General features: G+C 40.7%; 1 protein-coding gene across 1 annotated transcript in view; it reads left to right on the top strand.

Annotated features, from left to right (window-relative positions):
- Nucleotides 1-22,363, top strand: part of LOC123511339 (protein UBASH3A homolog) — a gene marked incomplete in the record, with an annotated part of 138,084 nt that overhangs the window by 1,399 nt on the left and 114,322 nt on the right. The window contains 6 exon segments of the mRNA XM_045267140.1: nucleotides 6,900-7,033; nucleotides 10,410-10,650; nucleotides 10,963-11,158; nucleotides 11,462-11,545; nucleotides 13,097-13,266; nucleotides 21,147-21,355. Coding sequence (XP_045123075.1) covers nucleotides 6,921-7,033; nucleotides 10,410-10,650; nucleotides 10,963-11,158; nucleotides 11,462-11,545; nucleotides 13,097-13,266; nucleotides 21,147-21,355 — 1,013 coding nt within the window.

Below are 22,363 nucleotides of genomic sequence, written 5' to 3'. Positions count from 1 at the left end.
CAGACAGTGAGTGGAGGAGGGCCACACGGTGTGAGTGGTGATGAGGGCAGTGTAGCAGCAGGTGTTCTGGGGTGTCAGGCTGGGTAGGGCACCATGGGCAATGGGGAGAATCGGTCATGCCCAGTCTGTGTAGGTGGGCATTGAGGCGGGTGTGGCCAGTCCTCAGTCTGGTGACTGCCGTGTGCAGTGCCCGGTTGGGGGAGTAAGTCCGCCAGTGGTGTCTTGTGTCCTGTCTAATGTGTCTCAGTGAGGTGTACTGTAAAGCATCAGTCAATGTTGTGTCCCAGTGTCGCCAGCAGGCTGTCTTGAGGTCAGCTAGGAAGTCTGTCTGGTCAGTAGCTAAGTCAATAGGGGAGAGGTGGATGTGTGCCTCTGCTGCTGCCCTGTCAGCCACCGTGTTTCCCATGACATCGACATGGGAGGGTACCCACTGAAGGTGGATGGTGTGTCCTAGGGAGGTCAGGTGGTAGATGGGGTGGTGAATGATAAGGGTGATATTGTGGTGGGAGTGTGGGCAGTGGGATTTTATGATCTGGAGGGCAGAGAGAGAGTCAAAAAAGAGGGCTATTGAGCAAGGAGCAGCAAGGGTAGTGGCAAATTGAAGGCCCTCTTTGATGGCAAACAATTCTGCTGTGGTGATGGAGGCAATGGCCGGTAACCGCCAGGCAGTGGCAAGGGACCTGGAGGGGATGTAAATGGCTGCACTGACGGATGGAGGGTTAGTGAGGCGGAGCCATCGGTGTAGATGTGAAGTGGGTGTAGTACCGTGAATGAAGGAGTGAGGTGAATAGAGTCCTGCCCTGCACTGGGCAGCTGGTTTTGGATCATTGTGTGGATGTGTGAAGGGACAGAGAGACTGAGGAAGAGAGGGTACCAAGGGCCCAGAGGAGAAGTTTTTTCAAGGATGAGGAAAGGGGGAGAAGTCACCCGGAGAATTGCAAAGAAGGAGAGGGCTCTGTCTACAAAGTGTGTGTGGGCTTGATATGGCAAGGGGCCATGAGGTGGCTCCCTGCCGTGCCAAAGGAGGAGGGAGTGGAGGGCATGACACCTATGGGAGGAGGCAAGTTTGGTGTAGGTCCGGATTAGGAAGGTGGAGCATCTATGTGACAGGGAGGGGAGGGAGGCCTTTGCCTGAAGGGCACAGACTGGGAAGAACTTAAATGCTCCCAGTGCAATACGAAGGGCTGAATTTTGTATGATGTCCAATTTACGGAGAAGTGATTGTGAAGCCACTCCATAAACCTCACATCCGTAGTCCAAGCGACTCCGCATATAAGTACAGTAAAAATGGAGGAGAGTATGCCTGTCCGCACCTGACTTGACACCAGCCAGGGATTTCATTAACTTTAGCCTTTTAAGGCATGAGGTCATAAGGTACTGTATGTGGCAGCCCCAGGTTAGACGGTAGCTATCCAATTGTAGGCCAAGGAATTTGTGGTTTGATTTGAAAGGGATTGAGGAACTGTTAATGGTGACCATTGGAATGTTGGGTATTCACCTTCTGGTGAAGCACAGAAGGCCAGACTTCTGGGCACTTACAGTTAGGCCCCAACGGGCAGTCCAAGAGTGGACAAGGTCGAGCCCATGCTAAAGTGAAAGTTGAGCCTCTTGGACAGTGGAAGCAGAACAAAGGAGGGAAATGTCATCAGCATAGATAAGTGCATGTGTGCCAGGAGAGGAGGGAAAGTCAGAAAGTAAGACATTGAAGAGTAGAGGGCTAAGTGGAGAACCTTGAGGAACACCCCTAGTGATTGAATATAACCTAGAGTAGGTGTTACCAATTGCCAAGGAGAAGGATCTATTTGTTAGAAAGGACTGAACCCAACTTAGTGGTGGATCAAAGAATCAAAGGCGGGCAAGTTTCTCAAGAATTGAGTTGTGTGAGGCGGAGTCAAAAACACCGTTAAGATCTAAAAAAAAAGCTACTAAAGTGAATTTTTTTGTGGTTAAATCCTTCCTGAATGTGATGCTCCAGCAATAGCAAGGCATCAAGGGTGCCCAGTGAGGGCGAAAACCGAACATGTTTGTGTTCCAACCACCAGGTTAGTCTATTTTGAATAACATGCTCGAAAACCTTGCTAATGTTAGACAGGAGGCTAATAGGTCTATAAGTTGGGTCCTTGCCAGGCTTAGGAATAGGAATAGTGGTGGCAAGACGCCACACTGAAGGGATCGTCCCCGACAACCAGCTGTTGTTGAGGATGTCCAGAAGGAGCTGCAGCAGAGCATCTGGGAGGCATCGAAGAAACTCATGTAGCACGTCATCCAGTCCCGTTGCCTTCTTAGCGGACAGTGAAAGTAAGGTTGAGGTGAATTCCTGGGGAGTTATAGCAGTGCCAATTTCATGGCTGGAGTGTGAGGAAAAGGGTAGCACATGTGTGGGCACAGGATCTGGGGAGCCAAGTGTTGTGTGGATGTGAGTGGCAAGATACTAGGCTTTTTGGGCATCAATGGTGAGGAGGACACCGTTACTCGTACTAGTTAACGGGAATATGAAAGGGGTTGTGGAGTGGACCATCTTCTTGAAGAAAGACCAGGCTCGGGAGACTGAGGTGGAAAAGGACAGGGAAGCACAAAAGGAGACCCACACTTAGCGTTTCTCATCAAGAATAGCACGCTTGTACTGGGCCTCTAGGTAATGAAAACATTGGCGGAGTGGAGGGGTTGGGTTCCTTCGCCATGCTGCAAAGGCATGGTGCTTGGCCTGAAGGGCCGCTGCACACTTCCGAGACCACCAGGGGACTCAAAAGGAACGGGAAGGGGAGGAAGTGACAAGGTGAAAGTGGTGGGATCCGATAGTCACCAAGACGTCTGTAAGGAAGTGAATTTTGTCAACTGATGGGAGGGTCATGGGTGGGATGATTGAATTTAACTCTTTCTGAAAAGATACCAGGTCTCCCTTTTTTGAATGACCAACGTGGTCTGCGTGAAGTGAAAGGGGGTGATGGCACTGATGGGAAAGCAATAATCACAGGAAGATGGTCACTCCCCATGTAAGGGCCTGTAGTTATAGTGGTGAGAATGAGTGGGCCATTCCCCAGGCACAGGTCTAGGGTGGAAGGATTCCCTGAAACTGGGTCAATCCTGGTAGGGAGGCCAGGAGATGTGAGAAGGGAGAGAGAATCACTATCCGCTAGAAAACTTGAGTGACGCGCCTGAACGGTTTCTCCGGCTCCTGGGGAGGGCAAGTTCCCAGAAGTGGTGATGGGCATTAAAGTCACCCATAATTTTGATATGGTTTCATTCAGACTCCATACAAAAACTTCACACAAACTCACATAGAACATTACCCAAAGATAAATCAATTTGGCATTTGAATGCAGCAACAGAAACTGCAGTAACAACATATTCAGGGAGATTATTCCAAATAGGCAACACCCTAATTGAGAAAAATAAAGCCCTGAATTCAGTGGAGATCCTCCTCTTGTTGGTCTTGTCAGTGTGTTTTTTTTTTTTTTTTTTTTTTTTTTTATAGCACCTATAGGTAACTTGAAGAGTATTTGGAAGCACTGTTAAGCTTCCACCCATTAGTGGCACAGGCAGTTTTATTTATAGTGGTACCCATATTAGGGCCCATATCACCACCCAAGCACATATTTGGTGTAACCACCTAGTACCTGGGTATCATAGTGACATGTAGGTAACTTTAAACCACTCAACAAATGGCAAAGTCTCAAGGCGATATATGGTGGGATTCATTGCCTCCTACTTTTTTTAGGATATTCCCATTCCATATATTAATCAGAATAAAGATTTAGGAGTGTTGATTGATAGCAAATTGACTTACTGAAGTCAACTCTATGTTGATCACAGAATTTTATGATGTCACTATATATTACTCACATCTGTTCTCTTCTTGAATTCAGCTCAGTTGTGTGGAATTTGGGCTACATTGGCAACATAAAGTTACTTGAATCAGTTCAGCTAAGGTGAACTAGAAATATTGATGGTTTGGGGGATCTATCCTATGCAAACAAGTTTTCCACACTTGATCTCTTTTCTATTTAGAGAAGATTATTAAGAGCTAGACTGATTGAGTGCTGGAAGTTTACTAAACTATTTCATTATGTCCCAGCTTTGGGTACTAGAGGGCACTATATGAAATTTGCCCATACCTGTCGTTCCTGAGAATGTCGTTGCTGTTATATCTCTGTTTGTGTTGTTGGTCCTTTGAATTCTTTACCCCTCTGATATTGTTGAGTTGAGTGATCTTGGCACTTTCAAAGTCACTCTCAAAGATTCTCTTGGCAACCAGCTTTAGGACTATTACCCCTGACCATATGTATCTTGTTCCACCAACGAATGCACTTTCCAGCTTTCGTCTAAGCTGACTGTGTCTTTTGTTTGTGAGTTTGGTTAAGCTGGCGCATTGGTTAGTTAGGCCTTTCAGTGCTTATTTGATGTTTCCACTAGCATGGCTGTTAGGGAAAGATCATCCAGGTAAGGGCATCTGTTGTACTGGTTAGATAGTATATCAGCAAAGCACATCTTTGGTGCCTCTTACCTTATTTAAGACATGGATTTTGACCGGACATCTATGGTTGATTTAGGTAGAAATGTCATTAACTCCTGTCAGACATTCTGTGGCTTCCCTGTGTGAGCTGTTTACTACCTGGAGACATGGATGTCTGTGAAAAGACATGGAAAAGGGTAAGATGGTATCATCAACATAGGAGTGGATAGGGTTTGGTTTAGAAGATCATTAATGAATAAGAGTGGGTGACAAGATGGAACTTAAAGGGACATCACTGTTAAGAAACATAGAAGAAGAACAGGGACAGTCTACCACAGGAGCAATAGAACGGTCTGGATGGAAATAAGATAAAGTTACAGTGAGGTGGGTAGTTTGGAGATTAAAACCTTTTGCGAGATACTGTCAAAAACTTTTGATATGTCTAAAACAACACCAAAAGTTTCACCAAAATTCCTAAAAGAGGTTACCATGACTAAAACCACCCATAGAGCAGCCTCGACAGAATCCACACTGGTGATGAGATATAATGCTGGGAAATTATAGGAATTTAAGGATCTTCTGTTGAGGATAGATTCAGAAGCTCTAGAGCAGGGGTTCTCAACCTGGGGTACACATACCCACAGGGGTACGTGAGAGGAATTTTGGGGATACATGGCAGGTTTCTCAAAATACTTGTTTTGAATAACTGCAAACCTTTTTGTACTCATAGTATTCAAAGTGGCCTACATGCGTCCTCCACTAGAACCAGGACGCGTTAACAACATCAACAAGGATTACAGTTGCCACACAACCTTGCAAGGATTTAGGAGTAGTGATAGACAGGACTATGAAATTTTCAAAGCAATGTTTAGAAGCAAGAAATAGGGCAAATAGGATCCTGGGTTTTATAAATAGAAATGTTAGTTATAAAAGTAAGGAAGTGGTGCGTAGCTTATATAATTCCTATGTTAGGCCCCATTTAGAGTATTGCATACAGGCCTGGTCACCCCACTATAGGCAGGATATCAACATGTTAGAAGCAGTTCAGAGAAGAGCAACTAGGATGATACCAGCATTAAAGCGCCTGGAGTATAGAGATAGATTAAAGGAATTAAACATGTTTTCATTTGAGAGGAGATGTATAAGAGGGATATGATAGAGTTATTTAAAATGTTTTCAGATACAAACTACATAGATGTGAGATCTTTCTTTACCTTAGAGGAGGGAAATAGGACTAGAAATCATGGCAGGAAGATTAGAAAGCAAGGCTGCAGGTTAGATATAAGAAAATATTTCTTTAGTCATAGAGTGGTAGACTTCTGGAATGCATTGCCAGAGACGGTTGTAAATAGCACTAGTTTGACAATGTTTAAAAACAGATTAGATAAGCACTTAAATTCATTAGATTTATAATTATGTATAGCACTGCATGATAGTTTTATAAGAAATTTACTATAGTTGAATAAGACATGATCCCCATGTATGGGGACCACAAATTGTAGAGGATTTCGCTGCAGGACTTAGCCCTGTTAATGGGCCAAATATTTAGAATTAGTATATAATGTATTGTGTACTTGTAAGTGTATCTTTAAGTACTGATGACGAGGTCGCTGTGCGACTGATACAGGATAACCTAGATGGGCCCTGGTGGCCCTTTGTTATCCTATTATTTATGTTATGTTATGTTAAACCTATAATATTTAGTTCTGATATAATATTTTTATATGCTATTCACATACACAGTGACTTACCTTGTTACCTTATACTAGTAACAAGTTGCAACTAGCTGCAAGCAGCTCTAGTTCACTGCCACAATGATCGAAAACTGTCTGATGTAGTTCCATTTTACTGCATTCTAGTCACAGTGTTTCCCTGTTAAGTACTAGTTCCTATCAACATTACCTCATAGTGACATACTCAAATTAAATGAAATTTTTGTCTGCTCCAGATATATAACACAATTAAAACTTAATAAACTAAGTCAATAAACCATGCATTTATTTTTATCCTTCCTGACGCTGCATTGTGGGTAAGCGGTATGTGACCAATACTGAAAGACTTCAAGGGTTACATAAGATGAAAAATGTTGAGAACCCCTGTTCTAGAGATACAAGAAATTAGAGCAATAGAATGGTAGTTTGAGGGATTGGAGTGGGAAGAAAAGGCAGATGTTGATACATAGTTTGAAGAGTTTTTACTAGGCAAGGTGCAAGCACAGAGGTATATTTAATTCAGAAAATAGATGTTCCCCTTATTTCTAAGTGTTTTCTCTCTAGCAAGACAAAAATTACCTCTGCACTTTTAATGTTCTGCACAACCTTCGATCACTCACGTCATCATATGTAATATTCATGGCTGTCACTTGAAATACATGTACAAGATTTGTTGTAAGATGAGTTTTGTGAATACTGCCGGTAGAAGAGAGTGATGACCTTGGCCTTTACAGAGCCTGGAAATCCACCACACCATGATGGCCACACTCCTGCCCCCTCGGAAGAACCCAACACCAACCAAGCTTTCTCGGCAGCATCTCTCTCCTCTTCAGATCCTTCTACAGATGGGTTTCCCAAAGCACAGAGCGTAAGTTTTGGACTCACAATGATCATGTAAGATAAGGATGTATTATGATTCATTCCACTGTGTTTCATTTTTGTTCCTTAATTTAATCTGAAGTCTTTAAACACACTAATAGTTTCCTTATATTTTATTGTTTTCGAGCAGATCAGACAATTTGAGATTAAGAAAGAAATGCTAAACATAGAGGAAGCTAATATTATATGTTACTTACTTCACTGTTATAAGCTAGACTAGACACTCAACTGTCTCGCTCTTCTATACTAAATATTCTCGGTTTGTCATATGCTCATAATCTTAACTGGAAACTTCACATCCCATCTCTCGCTATAACAGCTTCTATGAAGTTAGGCATTCTGCAGTGTCTCCACCAGTTTTTCTTGCTCCTCCAACTACTGACTCTGTACAAGGGCCTTATCCGTCCTTGAATGGAGTACTCTTTGACTCATACAGCTTTATTAGATAGCATGGAATCAAAAGCTTTTCATCTCATCAACTCCCCTCCTCTGACTGACTGTCTTCAGCCTCTCCCTCACCGCTGAAATGTTGCGTCCCTTTCTATCCTCTATTGTTATATTCATACTAACTGCTCTATTGATCTTACTAACTGCATGCCTCCCCTCCTCTTGCAGCCTCATTGCACATGGCTTTCTTCTTCCTCTCACCTCTATTCTATCCAACCCTCTAATACAAGAGTTAACCAGTATTCTCAATCATTCATATCTTTCACTGGTAAACTCTGGAACTCCCTGCCTGCTTCTATATTTTCATCCTCCCACGACTTAATTTCTTTTAAGAGAGAAGTGTCGAGACATTTGTCTCTGAATTTTAAGTAATTCTTTTGATTCTTTTATGGAGACTACAATTCAAGTGGGCCTTTTTTTCTAATATTAATTTTTTTTTGCCCTTGGTAGTTCTCCCTCTTACATAAAAAAAAAAAAAAAACTGGCAGAGGCAAAATGCCAGAGACACCTCTGCTTAGGGAGATCCTGGGGAGGGATTGGAGAAATAGGACAATATACAGAAATCAGATTGTGATTGGAGGAGCCCCATGGAAAAGATAGGGCAACAACATAAGCTGAAGGATTAGAGGTAAGGAAGAAATCAAGAATGTTGGGCATGTCTCCAAGACGGTCAAGAATGCAAGTAGGGTGTTGCACCAGTTGCTCTAGGTCATGGAGGATAGCAAAGTTGAAGACTAGTTCACCAGGATGATCAGTGAAAGGAGAGGAAAGCCAAAGCTGGTGGTGAACATTGAAATCTCCAAGGTTTGAGATCTCCGCGAAAGGGTAGAGAGACAGAATGTGCTTCACTTTAGAACTTAATTAGTCAAAGAATATACTATAGTCAGAGGAGTTAGGGGAGAGATCAACAGCACAGATAAAATTAATTTGAAAGTGACTGTTGAGTCTAAACCAGATGGTGGAAAACTCATAAGACTCAAGAGCATGGGCATGAGAGCAAGTTAAGTTATTGTGCACTTAGACACAACATCCAGCTTTGGAGTGAAAATGAAAATAGAGAAAAAAGGAAGGAAGAGAGAAGGGCTACTGTCAGTAGCCTCAGACAGCTGTGTTTTAGTGAGGAAAAGAAGAAGAGGTTTAGTAGAGGAGAGACAGTTTTCCACAGATTGAAAATTAGATCTAAGACTGCAAATATTGCAGAAGTTAATGAAGAAAAAGTTGAGGGAGGTGTCAAGACATTTTGTGTCGCTAACGAGAGGGCAGTCCAACCTGGAGGTATTTCTGGTCCCCTCCCCCAGAAGGGGACTCTGAGGCTGGGTTTGGAGTCGTCATTATTTAAATTTTGAATTTTAAGTGAAGGGTGTGTGTGTGGTAAGTGCATGTAGTTTTATGAGAAGTAGGAGAATTGTCTTTAGAGAGCAGGCTGTGACTGCATATCTTTCTATCTTTTATCACTATTTTCATGCTAACTGCTCTACTGATCTTGCTAACTGTATGCCTGCCCTCCTCCTGCTGCCTCGATGCACAAGGCTTTCTTATTCCTGTCATCCCTATTCTATCCAACCCTCTAATACAAGAGTTAACCAGTATTCTCAATCATTCATACCTTTCTCTGGTAAACTCCGGAACTCCCTACCTACTTCTGTATTTCCATCCTCTTACGACTTGACTTCTTTTAAGAGGAAGATCTCAAAACATTTGTCCCTGAATTTTGTATAACTCAATTGACTTTTAAGGGAACTAGCAACCCAGTGGGTCTTGGCCAGTTGTCTCTCCTGCATAAAAAAAAATATATATATTAAATTGATACAAGAATCTAATTTTTTTGTCACTTTTTGTCCAGTTTTTATACCATATAATAGTATAAAAATAAAGAAATAATACAATATAATAAAAAATCAAGAATCATAATAACATACATTTTGAAGCATTTTACTTAGCGTATTTGATGGCATATAGAATGCATTATTATATAAGATGCACACCCATTTCAGCAAGTCATGTTCAGGAAAAAAATGTTAGTGTATTTAAGCATATACTGTTGAAAGCAATCTAGCAGAATTTTACACATTCAGAAAACAGTTATCTTTCCTTGTGCTCCTCAGTTGGTCTTCTTGCTGTTGGCAGACACTTATCATTTTTTCCACTGGTGGTGACCCAAAATTCATTGCTGTCACTCTGTTGCCATGCTCCTTGGCATAATCTACTACTTGCAGTTTGCAGGAGATTGTGTAGCTTGATCTTTTTCCTCCTGCTGCCATAATGGTGAGGGTGTTGATGTGTTTTATGACCATGAACTTGGTGTTACTCCTCACCATCAGATGGCATTGAATCAGGGTGTTGATCAGCTGATATTTGTATACATGCAACACAGCCTCACAGGTTAGATTGCTTTCATTTTTATGATAATTCTTTTTCAAAGTGATAATACTGGTAATGATAATAATACCAACAATTAGATAATGATGTTAGAGTATGTAAAAAGTACTGGATAAAGGTGTACCTTATATGCTGTCAAATACGGTACCCATTCTGGATGATTAGGAGCTAAAGTGGATGGGTAGATTGGTGAAATATGTGAATAACTGTTTCTCAATAAAAGTATATAGAGGAACTCAACTATCACATGACATCATAACCCAGGAATTTTTTAATGATGGACACATGATAGCAGTAATTTTGTGCACAATTTAGACATATGTGCAGCTTTTTAAGTATGTGCAATAGCAATGAAATATGATAGCAGAGGATTAAGTGTATGTATTAGTACCATTGGTTGTGATGATTCAACACAATTGGTATAATTTTTTACTGAAGATTTTTGCAAGGGAAATTCTCAAGATATGTTCTGGGACTTCAAGATAGTTTTATGTTTTGTGAAAGATTTTTTAGGATGATGTATAGCTTTCCTTCCTCAGAGAAAAAGCCTTGGCAGCCACAGGGCACCGAGGGGTCCAGCTGGCCTCAGACTGGCTCCTGGCACATGTCAATGATACCACACTGGACCTGGACCGGCCAAGGGAGTATGTTGTGTACCTGTGTCCCACTGGTCCTCTCTATGAACAGATCCAGGCCTTCTGGGATGAGTCACTACAGAAATGTGGATGGAATGGTGCTCACAATTTGGTGCCTCACATAACACTTTGCTCATTCTTTAAAGTGAGTCTTGGTGTACAGCTACCTGTCCCTTCCCCATCCCCTCCACACACCAACCACTCTCTCTCTCTCTCTCTCTCTCTCTCTCTCTCTCTCTCTCTCTCTCTCTCTCTCTCTCTCTCTCTCTCTCTCTCTCTCTCTCTCTCTCTCTCTCTCTCTCTCTCTCTCTCTCCCCCCTTGTCATGTATTTTTCATGGTTGCTACAAGTTTCTCATTTTTTTAAATGGCTTTTTAAAGATGATGTACTTAATTCTAAGTTTTCAGAGTTTTATCAAAAGATATAAACAAAATAAAAGAATATTTCTCCTTGCTCAGTGTGGAGATGAAAACTGTGAACCATTGGTGTCAGTATTGAAGGAGGTGGTGCACAGTTTGTTGCCATCCTTCCCCTCCAGCCTCACCCTCGACAAATACATCTCACCCAACTACATGGGACTTTTCCTCACCGAGCATCAGGAAGACTTGATCAAGAAGCTTGCCATGTCCTTTGTCAAAGAGGCATCACACCTATGTAAGTGTCTGGTGGCTGCTGTGACTTTCATCATTGTTTCTTGTTCTTGTCATATGATTATAATTGCACTTATCATTCTGAGTAAACATACATCTCTGTAAGTGTCTGGAACTTCTGCCAAAACACTGAATGTCATAAATATTGCTCTCACATGTCAATATAGAAAACAAGCAAGGCATAGACTTAGATATAGGCCTAAGGATTAGACTTAAAGAATGCACAAGTAATTGCAAGCTTCTGTCTCAGTTGCCCATTTTGACCGGAAAACTAACTGCTTACATTTGCCTTTCTTGTTTAACAAAGTTGACGCAGGTTGTTACGACAAACTGGAGGTGATGGCAGTATGTCTGCCCTGGTGTTCAGGAACTACTTTGGCACAAGAATACTGTAAGGAGGTTATGTCCAAAGGGAATGGAGAGTTTACCCTATCATTGTTACTACCTTTTCAGTAGCTTAATTATGCTACTTTATTTTTTTCCTAAGTTCTTCAGCATGGTCTTGCAAGCCTTCCCTTGGTTGCCTAACTTCTCAATTCTTCAAACTATGTGAGCAGAATCAGGTTTCCACTGTGTGTTGTAGAAAACATACCCTTGCATGAACCTTCCTTACAGCTGTAGGTCACATACAGTTCCTCACCAAGTAGAAACTTGGAATTTTAGTATTGTATCATGTGATCAGTGTATTTTCTTTGTTATTTCAAGACAGCCTTCTCTTTGATCAAAATGTTAACTGAAGCTACACCAATCAAATAGAAAGTTATTGTTGTAGAAATTATCCGCAAAAACTATGAAATGGGGAAAGTTTCTTTCTGGATAACCATAAATAACAGTACTAAGCTGTGAGGTACATGCTAAACATATTACTAACATCTGTATTAACAATGATCTGCAGTACATATGCCATCCAGAGGATAATATCATGCACATAACAGTAATCTCTGCACTTATATGAAGTCATGCATGTCAACTGTGCATATTTCCCTGTACATATAGATGATCCAGCTTTCATTCTACCTGCCTGATACATACTACCACACTGACTCTGGTAAGGCTGTGTCTCCCACACCCAGACCAGCATGCCTCCACTCACACACTCACCTCCACCCTCTGTTTGCAGTGTTTTAACCCCTATAGCATACATATGCTACTACTGCTGTTGCTGCTGCTACTTATACTACTACTACTACTACTACTACTTCTACTTCTACTTCTACTACTACTACTACTACTACTACTACTATCTTTATACGAGTCAGTATGTACAAAAAGACATACATGATCACTATAAGAGTTTCTCACTCATACAGCTCTGGTTCATTCATGCTCCAGTACTAAAACTGAATTTACTGTACTTTAGTGTACAAAGAGAGACAGGGAGAGAGGAGACACTACTTATTTGGCTTTATGAAGATGACATAACATGGATCACATATTTTATTGATTCCAGATCATCTCTCAGAATTAGATAGTATTTTTTTCAGAATGCTTATGAAAAAAATATATAGATAATATATACAAAATTGAAAAGGATATCTGAAATTTATGGTTTGGTTATTACTTATTCTTGTAGTTGTGCAGTCCAGTGTGTGATAGCCTTGGACTATATCAATATGATGTAGTTGTTGGGAAGTTGTTGCACTCCTGTATGCTTCTCATAAGGGCTGAGGATTACAGGCCAAAGAAAATCTGTGCATCATCTTGTCTCTACCCCTCCAGCTTGGTATTGTGTAACCTACAAAGGAAGACAAACCAAGTACTGAATAAAAGTAAGGAAGAAAGGGAGAGAGAGCAATTTATTGCTGCTTCAGTAAATGTTAAGAATGAAAAAAGTACATTTTCACTTTTGAACAGTAGTAGCATCCTTTGGCAGAATAAAGTGGAAGCAGTACATGTGTACCTCCATCTTCTCGCTAGAACTAAGGGACAATCCTTCCAACAGGCAGTCTTGGGGAGGTTGCTAGTAAGGCTCTGCACCTCACCCTAGCGTACCAGTTCCCACTGTCACAGTTCCCACGGTTAGAAGCGTTAGTGGAGGCAGTGGACCAGAGAGCACCGGCCACCTGGGAGGTGCGGCTGTACTCCAGGGACACTCGTATCCACAACAATGAGGTAAAGATATGTCTCTCAGTAATTCCACACTGTCATGTTATACCATACAGGCTATTTATGTCCTGCATTGGTTTGACTGGCATGTTCAACTATTCTCTATATATAGTAATCCAGTAAAACAAGACAAATGTTCTCATTTTTAGGGAGCATTGCTAGGAAGTTCTATTCTCTGGTCACTAGGAATTATTCAGTCAGAAAGATACTTGTTTAAATGTTACAGAAATTCATTGTGAAGTGTAAAATATTATAAACATGTTTTAGAAACAAGACAATTCACATTATTTATCTACCACGAAAGATTTGATTTAGCAAACTTGAAAATGCTTCAAGTGTGAAGAGGTTCTAGAGTTATATTTATTTCCAATTTGTATACAGTGGAACCTCCATTCTCAAACTTAATTTGTTCGTGAATCCTGTTCAAAATCCAAAAAAGTTTGCAAACCAAAACTATATTTCTCATAGGAATCAGTATAAAGTGAATTAAATCATTCCCAAACACCTGTCCACCCTGTCTTAGTGGCTCATGATATACATTTCCACTGCTAAGATGGCCACTCCATCACATTTCCAGCTCAGAAATTATTTGTTCAGAGAGGATGTGGTATTCAGTGACTTAGTGACATTATATTATTGAGTCTGCCTCACAGAAGCAAATGGCATAGTGGATAAGGTGGTGAGTATGGGATTAGGCAGATGTCCACACGTAGGTTTAAATCCCACCACATAACACTTTGAAGCTATGCCATTTGTCAAGTGGTTTAAAGTTAACTACATGTCACCATGATACCCAGGTTCTAGGTGGTTACACCAGAGATGCACTTGGGTGGTGATATCGGCTCTAATATGGGTACCACTATAAATAAAATTGCCTGTGCCATTAATGGGCGCTGAAGAGCACTTCCCACATATACAGGCAACCCCCGCATAACGAAGGTTCACACAACGAAATTTTGCTACAACGAAGGTATCATTTTACTACCATTTGCTCGTTTAACGGACACCAAACTCGCTTTAACGAAGTTTTATCCAGGTAATTTTTTTCCAAGTTTGAAAGCACCGCCGTATCACACAAGCCAACAGGCTTTTGAATACACCAGCGCTTCTCGTGGGCAACACACACACACCACTCACTTCCCCTAGTTCAAAACAATAACACCGTCAGCAGCAGCTCATTTTCCCTCGCTCAACTTACCACCAAAACGCCCTACAATGTCGCCTAGCATTGCTAAGAAGACCAGGAAGTCTCTTACTCTCCAAGTGAAGCTGGATATTATTCACAGACATGAGAGAGGCGAGAAAACTAATAGCATTGCTTGCCACCATCTTGACTACTATTTTCAAGTCAGCAGACTATTAAGAAGGCTGGTGAGATAGTATCTTCCTTGCAAGCTAAAAGAACCACCTGAACTCATGACTCTACAATGGAAAAAATGGAAAGCCTTATGGAAATGTGGTACATAAGTTTTGTTTGTAATACAATGATTCGCCCTTTGTTTACATTCCACAGGTTGCCGGTTAGTGTCTTTCCCGTTTCACTCTCCCTCCCTTCATAAATTTAAGATCATCAACATTATAAAGTTACGTACATAGTGTACATTATAATGACTTAAACAGCCTAAATGTTTAACTTCATAATTTTTACTTTCATTAAACCTTTCACTGTACTATGAAGCACTCTCGCTTTGCTTACTCTCAATGGAAGTTCAAGTCAGGGGTGAAATTTGTTATAATCAGTTCGCTTAAAGAAGTTTCACTTAATGAAGGGTATCCGAAACAAGTTGATTTCTAGGAAACCATATTTTCAGCAGGAAACCAATCACAAAGGCAGCTATGAGCAACGTCTTTAATAGGCCAAACGTTTCGACATTTTTTCTCATGTCATCTTCAGTGGTCTAAAAAACGATAAAACAAATATAAGTATAAAAGAACAAAGTTAAAATACTAAGAAAAATACAATGGTAAACATTTACACAATATTAAGTGGGTATGCTGAGAGAGTATTGTTGAGGGATGGCTTTAGTTGGGAAATATATAAGGACTCCAATATTCTTAAACTGTTTCTATTACAGGTGGCGAGGATACAAAAATTATTGAGATTGGGTTGAACCTTACAAGAGAGGCAGTGGTCCCGTATCTCAGAAAATGGGGCGTTGTGTAGCGGGCGCCCTGTTCTGGCAGACTTACCTAAGTGCTCACTGACTCGGTTTATAATTGAGCGCAAGGTGCTACCCACATACTCAGCCAGGTAGCTGGGACAAGTAAAACAATAAACAGCCGACGAGTGTAAGGCAGTTGGCAGAGTGTCCTTAAAACGGAAAAAACTACCTATACATAGATTATTTGTAAACACAATATGAAAATGTTTATCAGGGTAAAATTTTGTAAGTTTTTCATAAAGACCCCTTTCTAATTTCTTGGAAACTTCACCTAGAAATGGGATACGTAAATAAATTTTCTTTGGCAATAGTAGTAAATGGTTGTTTAGGATGATATTTACTTTGGAAAAAGTTATTCAGAGTTTTCTCAAACAGGTTGGTGGTGAAGCCATTATTATAGAAAAAATCCTTTAGGAAAGTAACTTCATTATGGAAATTTAGGTAAGAAGAAGACAGAGTAAAGGCACGGTGTAAGAGGGTATGGACTGAATTGATTTTGAAGCGGAAACTGCAAAAGCTGAAAAAACTAATACCAAGACCAGAAAATGTAGGTTTACGGTAAATAAAGGTGGAAAGTCTACCATTGATTTTTGTAATGTTTAGGTCAAGGAAGGGGATTTGTGAGTCTATTTCAGATTCCATAGTGAACTTGATATTGTCATGTTGTGAGTTAAGGTAATGTAGGAAATGGTCTGCATGTGATGCTTCCTTAAAAATCACAAAGGTATCATCAACATATCGTCTATATAAAATAGGTTTGAAGGCGATGGGACAATCATCAAGCCAGTTTTGCTAGTGGTAACAAAGGAAGATGTTAGCGAAGGTGGGTCCGAGTGGTGAGCCCATCGCCACGCCGTCTGTTTGTTTATATAATTCACTGTTAAAAACAAATAAATTATCCTTAACACATACACGTAGCAGATTCGTAAACAGGGATTTTGTCATGTTTTAAAAAATGTCCAGACCTGAGAACACAGAATTTACACATATATCTATTGTCTCGTCCAGTGGAATGTTAGTAAAAAGTGACTGAACATCGTAGCTGACCATAAAACACGACACTGGTAGTCTGCAGTTCGAAAGGGATTGAGAGAGTTCATGAGAATTTTTTACAGTTAAGTTATTAGTTGTGTATGGCCTGAGAATGGGAACCAGGAACTTTGCAAGATCATAAGAGGCACTATTATATGCAGCAATGATAGGTCTAAGTGGGACCGAAAGCTTATGAACTTTAGGGAGTCCATATATCACAGGATTCGAACCAGTGGGTTTCAGAAGTGAAGCTTCTTCCTCCTTAACAGCTCCAAGAGTTTTGAGATTATTAATGAAGCGTGTGACTTTATCTTCAACTTTAGTTTTGAGCTTATATATGTCATCAAAAACAAGTTTAGAGAACTTAGTATCATCCTGGAGGATATTGCACATTTTAGAAACATAATCAATCTTGTTTAAGAGAACAACCCCTCTCCTTTTGTCAGGTCTACAGATCACCAGGTCAGTCTGCCAGAACAGGGCGCCCGTTACACAACTCCCCATTTTCCGTGATACGGGACCACTGCTTCTCTTGTAAGGTTCAACCCAATCTCAATAATTTTCGTATCCTCGCCACCTGTAATAGAAACAGTTTAAGAATATTGGAGTCCTTATATATTTCCCAACTAAAGCCATCCCTCAACAATACTCTCTCAGCATACCCACTTAATATTGTGTAAATGTTTACCATTGTATTTTTCTTAGTATTTTAACTTTGTTCTTTTATATTTATACAGTAAGGTCCCGGGTTACGTCGGTCTCGAGTTACGTCAAACTCGCACTTACGTCAGTCCACTATAAGGCAATTTAAGATTTTAAAAATTGAAAATTTATAAATCGTAAAGCGCGGGGTTTATTGTTATTGTTGGCCGCCAGGCGTCACTAGTGGTTATCCACCACACCGCCCACCTCATGCTTGAATACAATAACACTCTACGTACCTCAGTTCCACCACACCGTCGCCCCTGGCAAGAGTGTTCCTACATCTGCGTTTGCTGACTATCTTAGTATCTTGCTCAATGGCACCAAAAGAAAACTCCTGAGTGATAGCAGTGATGCTAAGAAAAGGAAAACCATTACGCTACAAGAAAAAGTGGACATAATTAAAAGACATGAGAAGGAGGCAGCAGCTGTGTGTAAGGGAGTGAAGAAGAAAATGGGAAGCCCGTTACCATGACAACGGGAGGTTGACGACCTTGAGGGCTCACACACCTATCACAACAATAACAACTCCGAGCCTTCGCCTGGGCCACACGACACTGCAGCTCACTTGCACCGCCTGCGCTTGTCTGCTGATCCCTATTGCCCTTTCCTATTGCATTTCCTGCCCGCTGCCCACGCTTCTACTCCCACCGCACTGCACCACGCTCCCAGCTGTCCGCCCTGGGCGTCACAACATTCGACCTGCCCACCCTCCTGGCGGCCTCAGGCGTCCACCCCTCTGGCAACATGCAGTCCTTCGCATTCCCGGCCTTAATCAACAACAAAAACAAGCTTGTGTTTCATATTCCTACGTACTTGTAAATAATATAACAATATAACCTTTACTTATATAACGCTTCTACTCCTACCGCACTCCACAAAGCTCCCAGCTGTCCGCCCTGGGCCACAACATTCGACCTGCCCACCCTCCTGGCGGCCTCAGGCCGCCCTCTCGGCAACCTGCAGTCCTTCGTCATGCCCTAATCAATATATTCCTACATAGTTGTAAATAATATACCAATATAACAATATAACCTTTTACTTACCTGAATAACCATAAAAGATTATTGGTTGAAAACTCGATAATATGCTTTGAAAGTACAAAAACTCGAGTTACGTACAAAATCGACTTACGTCATGTTTCAGGAACGTAACTCTGACGTAATTCAGGACCTTACTGTATTTGTTTTATCGTTTGGTCTATTAAAGATGTTGCTCATAGCTGCTTTTGTGATTGGTTTCCTGCTGAAAATACGGTTTCCTAGAAATCAACCTGTTTCGGATATTCTACGAAGGAGATATGGATACTCTGCTCTACATGGGTTCCGCAAGTCTCAGCAGGCATCGAAGTGACTCGCCAAGAAACAACTCGACCTTCGGTTCCTCAAGTGTTGTAAAGTGTACGAAGTTACTTCTAAATTTTTGAAGTTCAAGTTGTATCAACGTTCGCTACATAGTTCAGATTTTTACAAGGATTGGCAAAAGAAGTTAATTGACATTGAAATTAAAACAAAAGAAAAAGAAGTTAATGAAGCTGCTGTGTCGCTTTCTTCCTCGTTTGAAACTCTCAGATCTGTTGTGTCTCGACTGGATTTTATTTGTTTAAGTAAGTTTATTAAGACTAATACCCAGGCATATGAAAAAAGTGTCAGTGCTACCCATGAAAAGAAGTTACGTAATATTGGTGGTAGGTGCAACTTAAACCCATGTGACCCAGACAAAGTAATTTTTAACCTCTTAGATTTCACCTTGTCTCCCAGAGAGAAATTTTTACTGTAATTTGGATTAGACTCCTGCCTCCCTGTATTCAAACCTTCATTTTATAGAAATTTTTTTGGATTTTGAGCTTATAATCAAGCAGATAAAAGGTTTGAAAATCACACCAGATGTTGATTTCAGTAATGTTTTAACTTCCATAAAACATTTTGCACATAGTACTTTTTATACTTTTAGCTCTGACAAAGTATTTTCTCCTGTATTCTCTAAATCTGATTTTAAATTGTTAAAAAATCTAGGCAATAACAAGGACCTGGTGATCTGTGGGGTTATTCTCTTAAACAAGACTGATTATGTTTCTAAAATGTGCAATATCCTCCAGGATGATACTAAGTTCTCTAAACTTGTTTTCGATGACATATATAAGCTCAAAACTAAAGTTGAAGATAAAATCACACACTTCATTAATAATCTCAAAACTCTTGGTGCTGTTAAGGAGGAAGAAGCTTCACTTCTGAAACCCACTGGTTCGAATCCTGCTGTGATGTATGGACTCCCTAAAGTTCATAAGTTTTTGGTCCCACTTAGACCTATCATTGCTGCATATAATAGTGCCTCTTATGATCTTGCAAAGTTCCTTGTTCCCATTCTTAGGCCATACACAACTAATAACTTAACTGTAAAAATTCTCATGAACTCTCTCAATCCCTTTCGAACTGCTGACTGCCAGAGTCGTGTTTTATGGTCAGTTATGATGTTCAGTCACTTTTTACTAACATTCCACTGGACGAGACAATAGATATATGTGTAAATTCTGTGTTCTCAGGTCTGGACATTTTTGAAAATATGACAAAATCCCTGTTTATGAATCTGCTACGTGTATGTGTTAAGGATAATTTATTTGTTTTAACAGTGAATTATATAAACAAACAGACAGCGTGGCGATGGGCTCACCACTCGGACCCACCTTCGCTAACATCTTCCTTTGTTACCACTAGCAAAACTGGCTTGATGATTGTCCTATCGCCTTCAAACCTATTTTATATAGACAATATGTTGATGATACCTTTGTGATTTTTAAGGAAACATCACATGCAGACCATTTCCTACATTACCTTAACTCACAACATGACAATATCAAGTTCACTATGGAATCTGAAATAGACTCACAAATCCCCTTCCTTGACCTAAACATTACAAAAATCAATGGTAGACTTTCCACCTCTATTTACCGTAAACCTACATTTTCTGGTCTTGGTATTAGTTTTTTCAGCTTTTGCAGTTTCCGCTTCAAAATCAATTCAGTCCATACCCTCTTACACCGTGCCTTTACTCTGTCTTCTTCTTACCTAGATTTCCATAATGAAGTTACTTTCCTAAAGGATTTTTTTCTATAATAATGGCTTCACCACCAACCTGTTTGAGAAAACTCTGAATAACTTTCTCCAAAGTAAATATCATCCTAAACAACCATTTACCACTGTTGCCAAAGAAACAATTTATTTACATATCCCATTTCTAGGTGAAGTTTCCAAGAAATTAGAAAGGGGTCTTTATGAAAAACTTACAAAATTTTACCCTGATAAACATTTTCGTATTGTGTTTACAAATAATCTATGTATAGGTAGTTTTTTCTGTTTTAAGGACACTCTGCCAACTGCCTTACGCTCGTCGGCTGTTTATTGTTTTACTTGTCCCAGCTGCCAGGCTGAGTATGTGGGTAGCACCTTGCGCTCACTTATAAACCGAGTCAGTGAGCACTTAGGTAAGTCTGCCAGAACAGGGCGCCCGCCACACAACGCCCCATTTTCTGAGATACGGGACCACTGCTTCTCTTGTAAGGTTCAACCCAATCTCAATCATTTTCGTATCCTCGCCACCTGTAATAGAAACAGTTTAAGAATATTGGAGTCCTTATATATTTCCCAACTAAAGCCATCCCTCAACAATACTCTCTCAGCATACCCACTTAATATTGTGTAAATGTTTACCATTGTATTTTTCTTAGTATTTTAACTTTGTTCTGTTATACTTATATTTGTTTTATCGTTTTTTAGACCACTGAAGATGACATGAGAAAAAATGTCGAAACGTTTGGCCTATTAAAGATGTTGCTCATAGCTGCCTTTGTGATTGGTTTCTTAATGAAGGGTTTTTTAGGAACGTAACCCCTTCGTTAAGTTGGGGTTGCCTGTACTTTTCAAGTATGCCTACAGGCGCTATGGGTCATAACAAAAAAAAAAAAATCCTTGACCCAAGCACCTCTCTTCCCAGGTGCACAAGGTCCTCTACTCCCATGTGTCACGAGATCCTGACGAGCTGGAGCTGTTGATTGGCGACTTTGTCTATGTGAAGGGTGACAGCTTGGCCTCCTCCCCTGACGGGTGGGTGGAGGGCACATCCTGGCTCACTGGCTCCTCAGGATTTCTTCCCATCAACTACATTGAGCGGACGGCAGAGTCTGATGCCTGGACCCTTCATAAGTGAGTGGAGTGATGGTGGAGCTTGACTAACATACTGTTGTGTCCTCATAAATCATTACTACCCTAAAAACTGATGACAAAAACTCTTGTTTTGATGTGAGCTTTATGGGATAAAATTTTACAGAATTTTCTGTAATTACATTTTCCTGATAGTACCATGTATAGATTAGGATTAAGATGACAAAAGAGGATTACCATCACATGGCTGGCACAACAGTGTAGAGCAGCTCTAGTAGTAATTCCCACTCATCTAGAACCAACACACACACACACGCCCGGTAGCTCAGTGGTTAGAGCGCTGGCTTCACAAGCCAGAGGACCGGGGTTCGATTCCCCGGCCGGGTGGAGATATTTGGGTGTGTCTCCTTTCACATGTAGCCCCTGTTCACCTAGCAGTGAGTAGGTACGGGATGTAAATCGAGGAGTTGTGACCTTGTTGTCCCGGTGTGTGTTGTGTGCCTGGTCTCAGGCCTATCCGAAGATCGGAAATAATGAGCTCTGAGCTCGTTCCATAGGGTAACGTCTGGCTGTCTCGTCAGAGACTGCAGCAGATCAAACAGTGAAACACACACACACACACACACAGATATGTTGAAGTAAGGAGAACAGCACAGAAGGAATATGAACAGAGGGTGGTGGAAAACTGTGATAGTGACCCAAAAATGTTTTACAAATTCATAAATGGAAAACTAAATAAAAGGGAGGCAATAGAAAAGGTAAAAAACGGGGAAGAAGTATATGAAGATGCTGGAGATATAGCTGAAATTTTGAACGACAACTTTTGCAAAGTGTTTACAAAGGAGGAGCATTTTATGGGAAGAAGACCTACGGAAATAAAACAAATGCAGGACATCATGGTTACTAAGGAAGATGTAAGGAAAATTATAAGCAATCTGGATATTAATAAATCAATGGAGCCTGATGGCATATCTGGGAGGTTGCTAAATGAATGTAAGGATCAATTGTTGAACCCCGTATTTGATATTGTGGAAATCTCCATACGAACAG

Source organism: Portunus trituberculatus, chromosome 31 (assembly GCF_017591435.1).
Source record: "Portunus trituberculatus isolate SZX2019 chromosome 31, ASM1759143v1, whole genome shotgun sequence".
Classification (NCBI taxonomy): Eukaryota; Metazoa; Arthropoda; class Malacostraca; order Decapoda; family Portunidae; genus Portunus; species Portunus trituberculatus.
This window is presented reverse-complemented; position numbering and strand designations above follow the sequence as displayed.